General features: G+C 56.6%; 6 protein-coding genes across 6 annotated transcripts; 3 read left to right on the top strand and 3 right to left on the bottom strand.

Moving 5' to 3' along the window:
* D7B24_006214 (uncharacterized protein) lies at positions 1–1,804 on the top strand (the record flags this gene model as incomplete). The annotated part of the gene is made up of 2 exons (XM_028640353.1): positions 1–242; positions 313–1,804. The coding sequence occupies 2 exons, from the start codon at positions 1–3 to the stop codon at positions 1,802–1,804; spliced, it is 1,734 nt and encodes a 577-aa protein (XP_028495465.1).
* A 1,564-nt stretch (positions 1,805–3,368) lies between these two features.
* Positions 3,369–5,471, top strand: D7B24_006213 (uncharacterized protein; the record flags this gene model as incomplete). Its single annotated transcript, XM_028640352.1, has 1 exon — positions 3,369–5,471. One exon carries the CDS (start codon positions 3,369–3,371, stop codon positions 5,469–5,471), a length of 2,103 nt encoding a protein of 700 aa, XP_028495464.1.
* Positions 5,472–6,059: 588 nt separating this feature from the next.
* D7B24_006212 (uncharacterized protein) lies at positions 6,060–8,917 on the bottom strand (the record flags this gene model as incomplete). Its single annotated transcript, XM_028640351.1, has 3 exons — positions 6,060–6,518; positions 6,609–8,732; positions 8,810–8,917. The coding sequence occupies 3 exons, from the start codon at positions 8,915–8,917 to the stop codon at positions 6,060–6,062; spliced, it is 2,691 nt and encodes an 896-aa protein (XP_028495463.1).
* Positions 8,918–10,024: 1,107 nt separating this feature from the next.
* MDV1 (Mitochondrial fission protein) lies at positions 10,025–12,208 on the bottom strand (the record flags this gene model as incomplete). The annotated part of the gene is made up of 4 exons (XM_028640350.1): positions 10,025–10,300; positions 10,360–11,384; positions 11,440–12,046; positions 12,137–12,208. 4 exons carry the CDS (start codon positions 12,206–12,208, stop codon positions 10,025–10,027), a joined length of 1,980 nt encoding a protein of 659 aa, XP_028495462.1.
* Positions 12,209–12,834: 626 nt separating this feature from the next.
* Positions 12,835–13,701, top strand: ARO7 (chorismate mutase aro7; the record flags this gene model as incomplete). The annotated part of the gene is made up of 2 exons (XM_028640349.1): positions 12,835–12,905; positions 12,966–13,701. The coding sequence occupies 2 exons, from the start codon at positions 12,835–12,837 to the stop codon at positions 13,699–13,701; spliced, it is 807 nt and encodes a 268-aa protein (XP_028495461.1).
* Positions 13,702–13,807: 106 nt separating this feature from the next.
* Positions 13,808–14,717, bottom strand: BCP1 (Mss4p nuclear export; the record flags this gene model as incomplete). Its single annotated transcript, XM_028640348.1, has 2 exons — positions 13,808–14,578; positions 14,637–14,717. 2 exons carry the CDS (start codon positions 14,715–14,717, stop codon positions 13,808–13,810), a joined length of 852 nt encoding a protein of 283 aa, XP_028495460.1.
* Between the last annotated feature and the right edge of the window lie 895 nt (positions 14,718–15,612).

Below are 15,612 nucleotides of genomic sequence, written 5' to 3'. Positions count from 1 at the left end.
ATGCGCGACGGAAAGGAGAAAGATGTCGAGGCCGGCTGGGGCTCTGACGCGACTGCCCAATACTCTCATGAACATGCAGAAACCGAACCTCCCCCACCGTCCCTTAGTGACAGAGACAGCATCGAGCAGGAAGTGTTGACGGAAAAGCTCGAACGTGGGCGCAGCCGACAGGAGCGAAAAGCAGACCCCTATGAAGAAGTCCGTGTGCCACCTTGGATTTCGTTACCTTTGCCCCTTGGAGCGTGAGCTGACAGCTTCTCAGGACGTCGTCGAGAGAGTGCTCAGCAGACAGCCCTCTCAAATCACCACCAGGACGAGGCGCTCCTTCGCCAGTTCCCGGCGCACCAAGCTCCCTCCACCTCCGCCAGCACCCGTCCCGGTTTCTGACCTCGACAACGGTGTCGTTGGCTGGGAGAGCCAAGATGACCCCGAGATGCCCATGAACTTTAGCGCAAAGCGCAAGTGGACTATAGTTGGCTTCGTCGCCGCCATTACATTCCTCACCCCTTTCGCCTCGACCATTCTGGCCCCCGCGATTGGCTTCCTGGCCGAGGACTTCAGTGGGAACGGAGAAGCTGATCTCACCATGGCCTCCTTTCCCATCAGCATCTATCTCCTCGGATATGCTGTAGGACCTCTCTTCCTCTCCCCCCTATCGGAGATTTACGGCCGTCACCTTGTTCTCTCGTCCGCCAATGCCTTCTTTTGTGTGTGGCTCATCGGCTGCGCCCTCGCACCCTCGCTGAACGCACTGATTGTGTTTCGTTTTCTGACGGGTGTCGGCGGATCCGGCTGCCTGACCATCGGAGGTGGCATCATTGCCGACATCATACCGGTCCACCAGCGTGGCCGCGCCATCACCGTCTGGATGCTCGGCCCGCTCATCGGCCCCACCATCGGGCCACTCATCGGTGCCTTTGTTGCGCAGGACATCGGCTGGCGCTGGACGGGGTGGATCGTCTTGGCTGCCTCAGTTCCCATGGTCGTTGCCATAGCCATCCTTTCACAAGAGACCAACGCCCGTGTACTCATTCAAAGGAAGACGGACCGCCTCCGCATCGAACTCAACCGCCCCGATCTACGGTCCGTCTATGTGGACGCAAATGCGCCACCGCAGTCCAAGTCTATGGTTCTTGCTCGCGGACTGACCCGGCCCCTCAAGATGCTCTTCCTTTCGCCGCTCCTCTTCTCCCTGTCCCTGTATATTGCCTTCTGCTACGGCGTGCTCTACCTGCTCTTCAACACCATTCCTCTCGTCTTTCAGGATCAGTATGGCTTCTCACTCGGCATGACTGGCCTCGTCTACATACCCATGGGCGTCGGCTACGGGGTTTCTCTCGCCCTCTTCAACTACATCTCCGACCGCACCGTTATCCGTCTCACCGCCGCCAATCACGGCGTATATGAACCGGAAATGCGCTTGCCGGACTGTGTTTACTTCGCCTGCCTGTTGCCCCTGACCTTCTTCTGGTACGGCTGGTCCGCGTACGCCCAGGTCCACTGGATCTCCCCCATCCTTGCTCTCTTGCCCTTTGGCCTCGGTCTCGTCGGCGTCTGGCAGCCCATTCAGGCGTACATCATCGACGCGTTCCCCGAGTACGCGGCCAGCGCTCTCGCCGCTTTCACGGTCTTCCGGAGCGTCGTCGCTGCGTTTCTGCCACTGGCAGGGCCCAAAATGTACGACGCCCTCGGCCTAGGGTGGGGAAACAGCTTGTTGGGGTTCGTGGCTATCGCGCTGATCCCAGTGCCGGCTTTGATATGCAAGTATGGCGCGAGGTTCAGGGCGCAAAAGTTGAACTTGTAAATAGACCATGGTGATGTTGGTAGTCAGCGATTTGATTTTCCGAGATATCTACTAGCATGCGATATCGCTTGAATTCACACAAGATATTTGCGCTATGAGTAAGCCGTGCACAAGGTCTCGTGTTGTCACTTGAACCTTATCACGAGTATCTCCAAGCTCCGCGTGTTCGTGTCAGCTGGCTCAATAGCTGAGATGTAGCGAAGTGGTAGCGGGGGGAGCTGGTTACGCTGCCCAAAGAGACACGGACATGTGTGCCTCGAACGCAGTCCACGAGAAGCTTTGGGTTTTCTCGAAGCTGCCTTCACGTCGGGCGGCAAGGATGCTGCTGCTGCCCCTTTCAAAGAGCCCGGAATAGATTGTCTGAGCTGGTCCCTGAGCCACGCACAGACTTCTTGCTACTGGCATTCGAGTCCACGAGGCGGGGGTATCCTGGGCATGGGGGCTGACAGAGGGGCTACCTCGCCGATACTCCATGGATGAGCAAAGCGTATGCTGCTTTGACAAGACTGGATCCACGAACAAGTCGGCTTTGGCGAGCTGGTTTGGCACCAGCTTGCATGACTATCAATGTGCTTTAGAATGGAGACCGCACGCATGCACGCGGGCAGGAAGGCCCACGAACGGTGGGGAGCAGAAGCAGGTGCAGAAGCAGCAGGAGCGGGAGCAGGACCATGCGCAGTGCCGACTTCCCGCCCCTATTCTTAGGGGCGTTTCCGGTAGTGGCTGCCCTACGAGACCAGGCTCGCAGAACAGGCAGTCGGCACCCTGCGCCCCCCTCGACTAGCGCCAAGGAAGCAGGGGAGCAGGGGACGCGCAAGGCACCCCACATGAACACATGGACATCCACAAACGCCCCCAAGCTCCCCTCCTTGGTATTGAGCGGCAGGGAGGCGCTTCTCAGTGCAGTGCACCTTGAATCCCGGAAGGAAGACTGGGCTGGGCTGGGGTTGGGCTGATGGGACGGGACTTGCTAGCCTCAGATCAGAATCCCTCGTGTTCTCTCCTCTCAACATCAAGTTGCGTCCTTCAGCCCATCACTGATCCCCTCCCCTCTCATCCCCTCTTTCATACGGGTCTGCTCGTGCCGCTTCTTGTCTGCTGTGCCACATCCTTCATCCATCCATCCGACGCTGCCAGCAAACTTTCCGTCGCCTCCGTCATAGACGCTTGTAGTTGGAGTCACAGTCATTACCTCGCCTGTCCCACCTGTGGCTGCGCATCCAACACCATCCCAGCCAAAGAAGCACCGTCCACCCAGCTTGCTGCCGCTTGTCCGCTCGTCGTACCCCTCGGCAACTCTGCCGCTGACCAGGCGCTTTCACCTCGCCGAGCACGAGGGCGGGACAAACACATGGCTTGAGACAACGATCGACTGACTGACTGCCCGTTATCGCTCCGAACCCCGCCATCCGTTCGCTGCGTACCCTCCTGGATTCGACGACATCTCTTTCTCTTTTTCACTTCGCTCACCTACATCGATACATCCATAATCCATCCGGCCTTTCCTTCACTCTCGCTGACGGATTGACCTCCAATCAATCGACTGACTGGGCCCTAAAGCACAATGGCCGACGTCGAGGAACCCCAGTTCACCACTCTCGCCGAGAGGATTGCTGCCTTGAATAAGCAGAAAAACTTCAAGGCTCCGGAGGTCAAGGCGAAACGAGCCCCTCCACCCCCACCGCCCGTCAAGGCCGACAACCAAGGCCAGGCATTGTCTTCAGCTCCCACAGTCGCAGCACCCCAAGAGCGCCCGACACCATCGATACCTCCCCGTCCTTCGAGAGCATTACCTCCCAAGGCCAACCCCCCGCCACTGCCTCGACGAACGACTGAGTCACCGCAGATCCAGCCGCAACATTCACCGGCGGCCAGAGATCGTGTCGCGCCACCTCCACAGATCCTCTCACGTAGTGCCACCTCACATAACTCACCTGCGCTGCCGCCACGGCGACCTTCCACTCAGACACCGCAGTATCTGGAAGCCCGACGAAACTCAAACGCTTCGGAAATCTCAACACTTTCGTCTCTTTCCCTGAACAACAATACGGTGTCATCAGCTACAAGCATACACTCCGTTGATGGCGCAGGTCGCAAATTGCCTCCGGCGTTCGACCCCGCCAGTCTTCCCCCGCTGCCGCCGACCAAGAGGGAAAGAGAAGCTCAGGCAGCGAAGGAGGCCGTTCTCAAGGAACCTGCGAGACCCCGAGCCCCTATTCCCATCAAGTCTGCCCCAGCCATCAGACAGATTGAGGCTCCTCAGCGGCCCACATTACCTCCGCGCCTGAGTAACGCCTCTGCCAACCAACAAAACCATACAGCTCACCAGCACGCACCGGACCCAGAGCTCCTTCCCACCAAACCTCGCCGACTACCACCCCCAGCATCTGAGGCCCCTGCTGTAAGGCCCATTGTTCGTCCGCAACCAGTCACCAACGGGCATGGGCATCATGTCCAAGACATAGAGGGTCACAACGTGCCATCGCAGGCCACAGATAATTATCTGGATGAAGGAGATGTTCCGCCACCTATTCCCTTGAGCTCCAGACCCACAACTTCCCAGCCGAGCGCCACAGCCACCCAGCATGCCCCAGCTGTACAGCAACGCAACGACTGCCTGACCTGCCGCGACTTTTCAAGCCCGGATGGCGTGGCAGCTCAATACCCCAGGGAATCGTTGCCGCGCGATGACCCTGTCGGCTATCTTGCTCATTATCTTTGCGCCCCTTTCACATCTCATACTGACAAGGCGCGGGCTATTTTCACTTGGTTCCATCATAACATTGCGTACGATTGTCCAGCGTTTTTCGGCAACAGTGTTCGAGCTCGTGGTGCCGAGGAAACAATACAGATGGGGAGAGCTGTGTGTTCCGGCTACGCTGACACCTACAAAGCCATAGCGGAGCGCGCCGGGCTAGAGTGTATAACAGTGACGGGTCACGGCAAGGGCATCGGACACACAGCCCTCAAAAAAGGCGAACGTCCCCCTCCAAAGAAAGCAGATGGTCATGCTTGGAACGCTGTGCGGATCGATGGGGGAGAATGGAAGCTCCTCGACTCATGCTGGGGAGCCGGCAACGTCTCGTCAGCAACTAAATCATACACTCCATCGTTCAAGCCGGAACAGTTCACGCGGTCGAACGAGATGTTTGGCCTATCCCACTACCCGAAGGACAACAGCCACTTTTTCCGAAGTGACGGCCGCATACCAACGTGGGAGGAGTATTACATTGGCCCCGTCCACGGGGAAACACCGACGGTGTACACCAACGCGCATCAGGAAGGCATCGAGGGAAGCAGCGTCTATCCGCAGGAGAAGCAGATTTCAGTGTACAGCGGCGAGTGCGTGCGCTTCCAGTTCTCCAAGCTGTGCGAGCACTGGACGTCAGAGCGGCACGGACTCGGGAAGCCGCCACTGCTGCTCCTGAGCATTGGTGGTCGAGACGGCCGCAAGAAGGAAATGGTGCCGATGGACACGGATGGCTACTGGTGGTGGCTCGATGTTAACGCCATTGATCTCGGTGCGCCGGGTGAAGGGTTAAGCATCTTCATGGTAACCAAATTCGACGGGAAGGACGGCAGGGGCCTCTCCAAGGAGGAGTTCCTCGCGAAAAGGGGCAGGGTCGGCATGGCGTTTGCCGGGATCATCAAGTGGGATTTGATTTGAAACCAGCACACCCAAGACATGAATTTGGCTCGAGGCTATCGTGGCTATCACGAACCAGCACATGATTTTCAGGATAGGGGATTGGCTTAGTTCAGTAATGATATTCAGTAATGATAATGATATCGTCTTCCACGTCTGTCAAGCGATGGGGTCGTCATTGTGGCGGACAGAAACCGGACATCAGGCATTCTGAGTAATCGAACCCCAAAAGGCAACGGAACGAAATTGGATCATCAGTGCCAAATGATGTGCATTCAGACCATGGTCTCATCCCGAAAAAGAGCCAGACTATTGTTACAGGCACATGTTTTTTGCATCTCATTCGCCCACGAAACCTATCACGCTATCAAAAAGAAGAATACCCCGCTATTTGACGCCTGAAAAGACAAGAAAAAAAAAGAAAAGTCAAGAGAGAAGCCTCACCACGCCATGCCCAAAATATCCTCATAACACGCTTGGTCCTCGGATGAACCTGCCTATCGATTCAAGCCGCGAGAAAAGCGTCCAACGCACTCATTTAAAAAACGTCGTGGCCCTGTATGCCCCCTGTCCATGTCCTACGTGCAAATACGTTCATTATCACCGTGATCAGAGGCGGCCGGTCATAACCTCCTTCTTGAATATGCGGACGCCCCACACGTCGTAAAAGTGCACGTCTGTGATCGTGTCCAGCTTCAACTGCGCCGATACGTCCGTGTCCTCGTCGTCACTGTCGCTGGGGTTGTCCCAGTTATGGAGGGGCAGCTCGGGGAAAGGGCTCGTCTCCGTATCGCTGGAGGTCAAAACCGTGGCCTTGCCTTTGCCCTTCTTCTTCTTCTTGTCGCTGTTGGGTCGATCTGAAGGGAACGGCCCACGTATGACACGTTCAACTCTGTCATCGTCAATGGAGATCCACTCCAGCGCGAGCTCAGGATGATGAGAGAGATTGTCGATCAAGAATCGACGTGTCTCGCGCATGACCCACGGACAAGTGTCCTCGCTGCGGAAGTGGACGACATTGAGGGCGCGCAGTTTGGGCAGGCCCGGGAAATGCTGCAAGAAGGTGTGCTGCAACCAAATTTGTCAGTTCCAACTGACGCTTTCTAGGGTAGCCAGGGAGGCGGGAGGCCAAAGGGGCTTGTCTGTTACGGAACTTACCATTGCGCGAATTCCCATGCCCACTGCCAGCTCTTCGAGCTGCTTCCCGCGGTTGCATATCAACAACACCGTTTTCTCGTCAGCATCCCAGCTTGAGTCCATGTCATTCTTAACCATCAGCCTCTTGAGTGTACCGATGTGACGTCGTAGCACGAGCCGGCGAATGTTATCCATGTTGACTGACGTCTTTGGCGCGAAACTTTCTGGTCGGTAATTCTCTGCACGTTCTAGCATGAACAGCTCCGTGACCTCCTCCAATTGGGCCACGCAGGTCAGGAAAGCCATGGACACGTTGTCGGTGAAGATCTTGCGCAAGGGCAATGGCGAGATTTTGTTTTCCTTCGAGAGCATTGACCATATGCTAGTCTGTGGACCGACATTCAGCAATGTGAGCCTCTTCAAGACCCTCAGGTCAAGGGAAGCCTTGAGCACAGATGCCTTGACAGGTATCAGGTGGACGCTGAATGAGTGCAGAGAGGCACCACGGGTGGACCGGATGTAATCGCTCATCGTTGTGGGGTCGTCATTGTCCTTCTTCTGCGGCGTCGTTGAGTCCTTTCCGCCCGTCTCTCGAGTATTGGTGGAAGAGACTTTTGGGGCATCTGGTGAGCGACTGTCTGTGCTGCTAGAAGGCGTCGCATTTGCTGTGGTGGGAGGTGCTGAAGGTGGTGCTTCCTTCTCAGGCGCACTCTTCGTCTCCATGTTATCGTCAGCCTCATCCGGGATGGGTTCCTCAACGTCAATATCCTCAGGCGATGCTTCCTTGAATTTTGGCTTCGCAGGCTTGGAAAATGTCGACACTTCATTCGGCGGGTTCGTTGTAGAGTTCTCCTTCTCAGTCTTAGCTGCTGTCTCGGTCGCTTCCTTAGCTTCGTTCGACTGGAGGTACTTCTCAGCAGCTTCTTGAATCATGGTCAAGACAGCTTCCCTCGACTCAAGATCGTCTTGCTCCGTGCCCTCTGTACCTGCGATCAGCTTGGCTGACACCTCCTTCAGACGCTCCATGAAGATCTCGGCGCCGGAGCGAGTCTCTTTGGGATCATGTTTGAGCTTCCTGTCCTTCTTGTCCTTCACCTTCTTCTGCGCCTTATCGATCCAGGCAGGTTCTACGCCAAAGACGCTAGCGAGGACTTCTTCCTGGCGCTTCCGCTCCTCCTGGGCGCGGAACGCCTTGACGGGTGCGGCAGCGTCATCCCAGTGCGGTCCCGAGGCCATGGGAACGATATGGAATTCGTCATCAGGATCGTCCTCATCGTGATCAAGATTGGGGTTCGGTTTCCGAGATTGAATGGCTAGGCTGGGAGAGAGGGAGAGCTTGAGCTTGTTGAGCGTCAAGTAGGAGCTCTGCACACACTTTTTGATCTCCGAAACCAGTTCCAGATTATCAATGTCGAGAACGGCGAGTGACCTGAGCTTTTTGAAGCCAGCAAGTGTGGCAGGTTCGTTCGCTGGCAGAGGTTTACGCTTAGCCTTGGGTGCATGGGCCTTGGGTGCTGGTGGCATTGGCGGGGGGAGCACGGGTGTGGAGGCGTACGGCAAGCTGACGAGGCCGGTCCCGAGACCGATCGGAGGCGGTGGTGGCAGAGGGAGGCTGATGGTGATGGGGTGCCAGTCGTTGATGGGAGGGTTTGGTTGAGGAGCAGTGGGGATCGGGTATGGAAGGGGAGGGGGCGGCTCAAAGAGTGAGGGTCCGGCTTGGAGTCGTAGGTGCAGGTGCTTCAATGTGGTGATCTGGTGAAGCGCCTGGTAGACGGGACGGCTGAGCTCGACTCGGATGTTCCATTGGAATCTCTCCAAAGACTTGGCCTTGCGCAGTGTGATTAGGAGCAAGGTGTTGAGGAACTTGCCGCAGCTTGTGCTGTACAAGTATGGTTTGTAGGCGCTTTCGGCCTTTTCACCCGCGCTGAGGGTGTCGAGGGAGATATCGCGCAGCCACCTGGCGTAGTTGTAATCACTGGTGACAAAGGTATCCAGCCCACCAGCGAGGCTGTCGATAGGCGAGTCGGACGCGGGGTCCTCTTCGTCTGGAAATACAATGTGGAAAATGCGGTAGAGTTGGGCGGCAGCGAGGTCTCGAAAATGCTTCGACACAAGGGCGAGGCAGATGAGGTCGGCTTGCGAGCACTGCGCATGACATGTTAACCACGGTCGGCGGCGGACCCAGCCGAGGCTGGGTGTGTGGGTGCAGCACGGCGCCTTACATGATTAAAGATGAGATTCTGGGCCTCAATGGGCAGATCAAGAAACCCAGGAGGCTCCTTGCCAGGGAACGGCCCTTCATGGCATTGCGACGTCGCCGCCGAGGCCATGACGACAACGGGTCCCGGCGCTGGAAAGGATCGGGGTCGAGTGGCAACGGGAACTGATGGTTGTCCTCTCGATTGTAGTCACCTGGTATCTTGAGTCCAGGCCAGTAACTGTAAGGTAGGCAAGGGCAGGATAATGCCTGAGTCAGACACAAGTAGAGTGAGCATAAAGCAATTATGTGATGGATGCTGCGCGTTCGGTGACGCTTGAATCAAGATACTGTAGGTATGCTGAAGGAGAAACAGGTGAAGGTCTCTGGGAGAACACGCAAGGCAAAATCCAGTCGACATGCATGGGAAGATGCAAGGCGAGGAAAGGTGCCAGGTGGAACAGGTTCTGGACGGTCGCAAGGTGAGGCTGGTAGGTCCCCCCCCCCAGGCAGGGTAGGCAGGCGGTTGCAGAGCGCCGTCGCGGCCAAAGTGGACAATGGGGCTGTTAGCGGTTGGTGCTAAAAGGGCGGGGGGGGCAGGTGTTGGGGGCGCCTGGATTGGTTGGAAGTGGAAAGATCCCTGGCATCAGCAGTGTGCACCGAGTGGAAGGCGCGGGGGTGTCAATGGAAACATGGGAGACCACTGTTTGGCACGTGCAGGTCCAGCGCGCTGGCTGCTCCAAGCTCCAAAGCTTAGCATGACACCTGCTCCGAAGTACCGACAGTCTAAGCCTCTTCTTCTCCATTCATGGCTGTGCTTTTCTATTGATCTTCATCGGATGCCCACATGGTCGCAACACTGGACTGCGACAGCTGACTTCATCCCAGGATGAACATCCCAAGATGCTATCGGCCTAGCACGTCCGAACCAAGGCATCCAGCAAATCTTGACCGCCAGCCATCCCGGCCAAGGTCCCGTCCAACAGCTATGTCTCACCTATGTCTCGCGCAATGCATGTCAGAGTAACCGACCGCACGCCTGTCGTACGCCTTGCTAGATTGAGCTCGGGCATCCATAATGTCAACCCTGGAAACCGTGCAAGTCAATTTGTTGAGTTGGACCGTCAGCCAGTGCACTGTAACAAGACTCACTTGGGCCGTTCATCGGCATCTTTTGTTACTCAGTTATAAGTACTTTTACAAGGTATGTAGTACACATCTGGCCTCCCAGGCTCTACGCTCAACATGTCCATACTCCTACAACGCCATCCTGCCGGCCTTCCACCATGTATCCGTCACGGACGCGCACCTGCTCCACGACTGCTGGCGATTTGCCTTCCTCCGCCTGGACGATGCCCGCCCCGCACTCCCACTGCCGGCCCTCGAGCTTGTCGTACACCTTGACAACATCCTCGCCTGCCGCCGACACGATCCGGCGGGCGTCAAACATCATACTCGTGATACCGTGGTCGTAAGCGTAAGCGTCTGAGATTGACCCAGTCCGCAGGTCCCAGATCTGTCCATGCGTCAGCACATTCTCGACTCTCATACAAACATCTGTGACAGTAGACTTACTCTGACACTCCTGTCCGCACTGCCTGTGACCAGATGCACGTCGTCGAATTGTAGGCACGTCACGGGGCCCGTGTGGCCAACGAGGCTGCGGTGGACGGTGCCGCTGCGCAGATCCCAAAGCCTCACCATGCCGTCTGCTGTGCCGCACGCCAGCGCCGACTCGAATACCTGCACAGCGCCCACAAAGTCTGCCGACGACGATGCCGAGCGGCTCGTCTGCCGCCAAGGACCGTCGTCTCCCATTGTAGCTGAGGCCTGTGTCGCCGCCCACATAATGTCCAGCGTCTGTATGCAGCGTCCCTTTTCCAGGTCCCAGTGTCGTAGAGTCTTGTCAGCCGAGCCGGACACGAGGATGTCGCCGCGGAAGTGGAGCGCCGTGATTTCGTCGACGTGCGCCTGCAGCGTGAACAGGTGACAGTCGTCCATGCTGCCCTCGGGCGGGTCTACCGGCTGATCATCTGGGTTCTCGAAGGCGATGCCATCATCGTCCTCCTCGCCTCCTTTGCCGAACTGGCCGCCCTGTGGGTCGTAGTGCGCCTTGCTCAGGTCCCACAGCCGGATGGTGGCGTCACGAGAACCCGTGGCCAGAATGTTGTCCTCCACTTGGAGTGCGCGCACCGAGGCAGTGTGGCCCTCGAGCATGCCGATGCACCGGCCCGCGTTCAGATCCCATACCTTGACAGTATCATCCATAGCAGACGTGACCATTGTTCCGAAAGGGGCGTCAAAGTCGAGAGCTGTGATGGTGTCCTGGTGTGCTCGTATTTCCCGGATCGCGGTGCCGGGCTCGAAGTGTTCGTGGAGGATAGGCATGGACTTTCGTCGGACCGTTCTCGGCCTCTTCGACTTGGAAGGCGTGCTAGGGGAGGCAGGAATCTTCTCGTACACAGATTGGGACATAAAGCCATCGTCCTCGTGGTCACCCGCGAGATCCAGCTCTTCTCGGGTCGGTGTTTGCTGGGCTATCGTTTCAGCTTCCTCGACGAGTAGCTGCGCGTCCTCGAGGCGACCTTCCACATCAATCACTTTTTGTAATTAGCATGACGGCGATCCGAGCGAGGGGATGTCGAGTGTGCTCACGATCGTGCTCCAGGATAGCTTCATCCTGCTCCAACCCAGCCAGCCTCTCCAGGATGATTCTGCGCATGCCGCCCAGGTTCGCGATTTTGATGTCAATCTCCCTGATCTCGCTGCTGGCCATATTTTTGCGGACGCTCAGCATTTCCAGCTCGTGCATCATCGAGGACTTTTCCTGTTTCAGGTTGTGTAATGACTGCGGTGTGCCTGCGGTGGCCTTGCCATCATCAATCAACTTCCTGCCCCTCGATACTCGTCGCTTGTGCTTTTTGCCCTCGTCGGTGAGCTCCGGAAAGCTGGCCTGGAAACCCTGGAAGAGCGAGTACGAGTTGTCGTTGTCGGGTATGTTGACAAGCAGCTCGTCGGGAAGATAGGTCAAGGCACGATGTTGAATCTCCGTCTTGGACAGCTTAGCCCGAACCATCTCGGACGGCGTCGTCCTGGCCATGGAGAACATGCTGCGCTGCATTGTCGGGCGCTTCAACTGTTTGTGGACCTCGGCCATGGCGCTCTGGTATTGGGGGTTGCCGGGCCCTGCCTCGGAGAGGGGCCCCATCAGATGGCTCGCTGTCGTTGTGACCTTGCGTCCGAAAGCTTCAAGGCCACGAGTCTGTGCGATTTCCATCGATCAGCATGCGCTGCTGGCAGTACAACGGCAACTTTGCCTCTACAGGCGCAGCACAATGGCGGCAATACTTACAGAGACGATAGGCTGGTCGTCATCGGGGGCCGTTTCGTCATAGTAGCCATACTGGTGATCGGCGTCGGCCATCCGTGCTCTGGGTGTCGTGGTCGTCGGGAGGAAGGGGGGGAGCAGACCACGGGTCGCGAACAGGACGAGCAAATTTGTGGTGGTGTGCGCGAGTGTTAGGTGGGAGTTTTGCTGTCTTCAACTTGCTTTCGCGCGAAGCCGAAGCCGAATCCACTGCACCAGGCCCGCAGATCGGTAAAGGCCCGGCTTGGGAGCTCGGGCCACCCAGCTTCACTTGATGCGCGTGTGTGACGGCTGAGGCTGAGGCGATGCAAGCAATCGAATGCGAAGTACAAGCACGCGCTGCTCCACCCTGACACACCCTGGAACCCCGCAGCCAAGCAATGGCGGTCACCGAAGCTCACCGATTTTAGCTTCAGGCGCTGGGCTTCTTCGGCTGGCGACAGCTGGGTGTACAAGTAGGGGATTGCGACGAATACTACCCCACGCCTTTATCATCGGAGCTTCATCGGCGGCGCTTTCTGCCCCTCCGCTCCACCCGAAACTCTGACTCGACGCATTTGCTTTGACGAGGTACGCCACGTACGTTGACTCCCTCTCCTCAATTGACCTGCGTGTACCTGATCGGCTCCTCAGTGAGGTCCTTGCAGCGTTTTATGTCCTGGCACTTTCCAGCTCCCGCCGTGATGGACTCTCTCATCGACCTCAACGATGCTTCCAAAGCTCTCGACCTGAACCGGATCCGGTACCAGTTGATGTGAGAAACTCCCTCCCACCGTCTCTGTCCTGCGCAGTCGGTAACACGTAGCCCTGCTAGCCGTCTCGAGGACACCATCACCTATCACCTCATCGAGCGTGCTCAGTTTGCTCTGAATAGGTCCATCTACATCCCTGGAGCCCTCAACATCCCCGACAGCGAGCTCAGCTTCGTGGACTGGTACCTGCGCGAGCAAGAGCGGTTGCAATCCATCATCCGCCGTTACGAGTCCCCTGACGAATACCCCTTCTTTCCAGACGTCGTGCAGAAGCCCATCCTCAAGCCTCTCAACTACCCCAAGGTCTTGCACCCGAACAATGTCGACGTTAACGACAAGATCCGCCGGTTCTATGTCGACTCTCTCCTGCCGGCCATGTGCCCCGACTTTGGTCGCAGCGAGGACCGCGGCGAGTCGCAGGAGAACTACGGCTCGAGCGCCACCTGCGACATTGCGTGCCTTCAGGCCCTGTCGAGGCGCATCCACTTTGGCAAGTTCGTCGCCGAGTCCAAGTTCGTGTCGGAGCGGGAGCGTTTCGTGAAGCTCATCAAGGCGGAGGACCGTAAGGGCATTGCGGACGCCATCACCAAGCCAGAGGTGGAGAAGAAGGTGCTCGAGAGGCTGCGACTCAAGGTCACGACGTACGGAACAGACCCGTCCAACGCGACGATAATCGGGGACGTGAAGCCAAAGATTGACGTCGACGCTGTCGTGTCCATGTATGAGAATTTTGTGATACCCCTGACGAAGGAGGTCGAAGTGGAGTACCTGATGCAGCGGCTCGAGGAGACGGACTAATGCAGATCAAGGCCCCTGAGTTCAAAAGACAGACAGAAGCAATCAAAGTGAAGCGAAAAAAAAAAGATTCGAACAAAGCGCTGCTGGTCCACGAGTGGATCTTTTTTCATTGCGGCTTGAGATACTGCTCTACGGCATCCACAGCCCCCTTCCACTTGCTCGCCTCCACGAGCATCAAGTAACCCTGCGGCTTGATGCCCATTTCCTGGAACGCCCTCTTGCTCTCCGCCGAGCCCTCGTTCTCGTGGGAGTAAGAGTAGGCGCCGTGAGCGACAGCGTGCTTGGCCGTAACCTCATCCTCCGGGTGGAAGTACCACATGGAGCCATCCTCACCCTTCTGCTTCTTGCCCTTGCGCTCGGTGCGCAGCTCGGCCTCTGGCTCGACTTCGCGGTACGTCTTGGAGAGGACGAGATAATGTGTAAACTCGTACGGCTCCTTGTCCTCCACGGCAGCCTCGATCTCGTCGATGAGCATGCGGTACATGGGCGGCGCAATCTCGGTCGGCATATTGATGAGACGCTCCGTAAGCACGAGACCGACTTGAGCACCGCTGGTGAGCAATTGGGGGATGGGTGCGAGCGCCTCGTTCGTCTGCGCCTTCTCGATGATGTACTTGGTGAGGTCGGCGAACGCCGGCTTGTCGCGGTGCTCGTGCATGTTGAGAACTGTCATGAGGGCATAGGCATCGTTCGCCTTGTCGTCGACCTTGACGGTTGAGCCGATGGTGGGCTGGGAAATGACGAGGTCTGCGAGGCCGGATATGTTGAACTTGACGGCGTCCACGTCGAAGAGCTGGCGGAGAAGAGCCTTGGTGCCGTGGAAGTCGATGTCGGCGTCAAAGTTGAACCACTCAAAGTCGACGTTCACAACGTCAAACTCAACCCATATGTTAGCGCTTGACAGCCAACGGAGCTTGTCAGGGAGCTGAACGTACGTCATCCTCAGAGTCATCTTCATCCATCTTGTCGCCGTCATGGGCGGGGTTCTGCTCGTCTCTCTCCCTCTTCTTGCCCATTTTGTTGATCGGAAATGCTTATTCGGAGTTGTCTTGGGATTTTTGGGCTCGGACCGATGTTCTCGAAGTCGGCGATAGCGTGATTTGTTGTCTGAGAAGCTGTGGCCCGTTGTTGAATTCGTGTTGATGTTGCTGGGCGAGCCTGGCGGAGACGAAATTTCTCGATTCATACCCCGCACTAGTCCTGTTCTGGACTGATAACAAGGTGATAGCGGCCCTCCAAGAAATGGCCGACCATCTTGGCTCTTGATCTTGCCTCATCTCTTGAGAACTTGCCCTCCCCTCGACATTATATGTGTGGAATTGTCGAGAGCCTTCTCTCTTTCTGTCGGTTGTAGTTGCTGTATCTCACTTCATTAGCTTCGTGGGTTGTTCAGCCTACATCGGCGTGACGAAACAGACCGAAAACCACTAATTGGACATGCATGTCCTACCTGGGTGTGCAATGCAATTCATCTCCGTCTTGCGCATGAAGTTCAGTCCAGAAAGTCTATCATTGCCGGGATGTTGATGTCGGTCAGTACACTTTCAGGACAGCTGTTCTGAAAGCAGTCATGTTTATGATACATATTAATGTGATTTCAATGGGGATGATCAAAGCCAACGCATCATCACTGACAAAGAAATCACCAAACGCACAACCTGCAACGTCTATTGTATTCTATTCTCAACATACTGAAGAGCTATAAATCAGCAGATCTTCGCCAACAGAGTCGATAGAGCATCGTACAAACGAAGAGGCGAAAACTTGTGTGTATGAGATGTGTCAAACGACCGAAACCACAATGGGTTGCGGCCATGTCCTCAAATCGACCAGCATATGCAAAAACACATCGAGGTGCAAAGAACAACCAGTGACGAAGAACTGCATCAACGACACATGCGCCCCATGCGA

This window comes from Verticillium nonalfalfae (assembly GCF_003724135.2).
Source record: "Verticillium nonalfalfae strain VnAa140/NRRL 66861 chromosome Unknown scaffold_42, whole genome shotgun sequence".
NCBI classification, from domain to species: domain Eukaryota; kingdom Fungi; phylum Ascomycota; class Sordariomycetes; order Glomerellales; family Plectosphaerellaceae; genus Verticillium; species Verticillium nonalfalfae.
The sequence above is the reverse complement of the archived record's forward strand: the minus strand, read 5'-3'. Positions and strand labels throughout refer to the sequence as shown.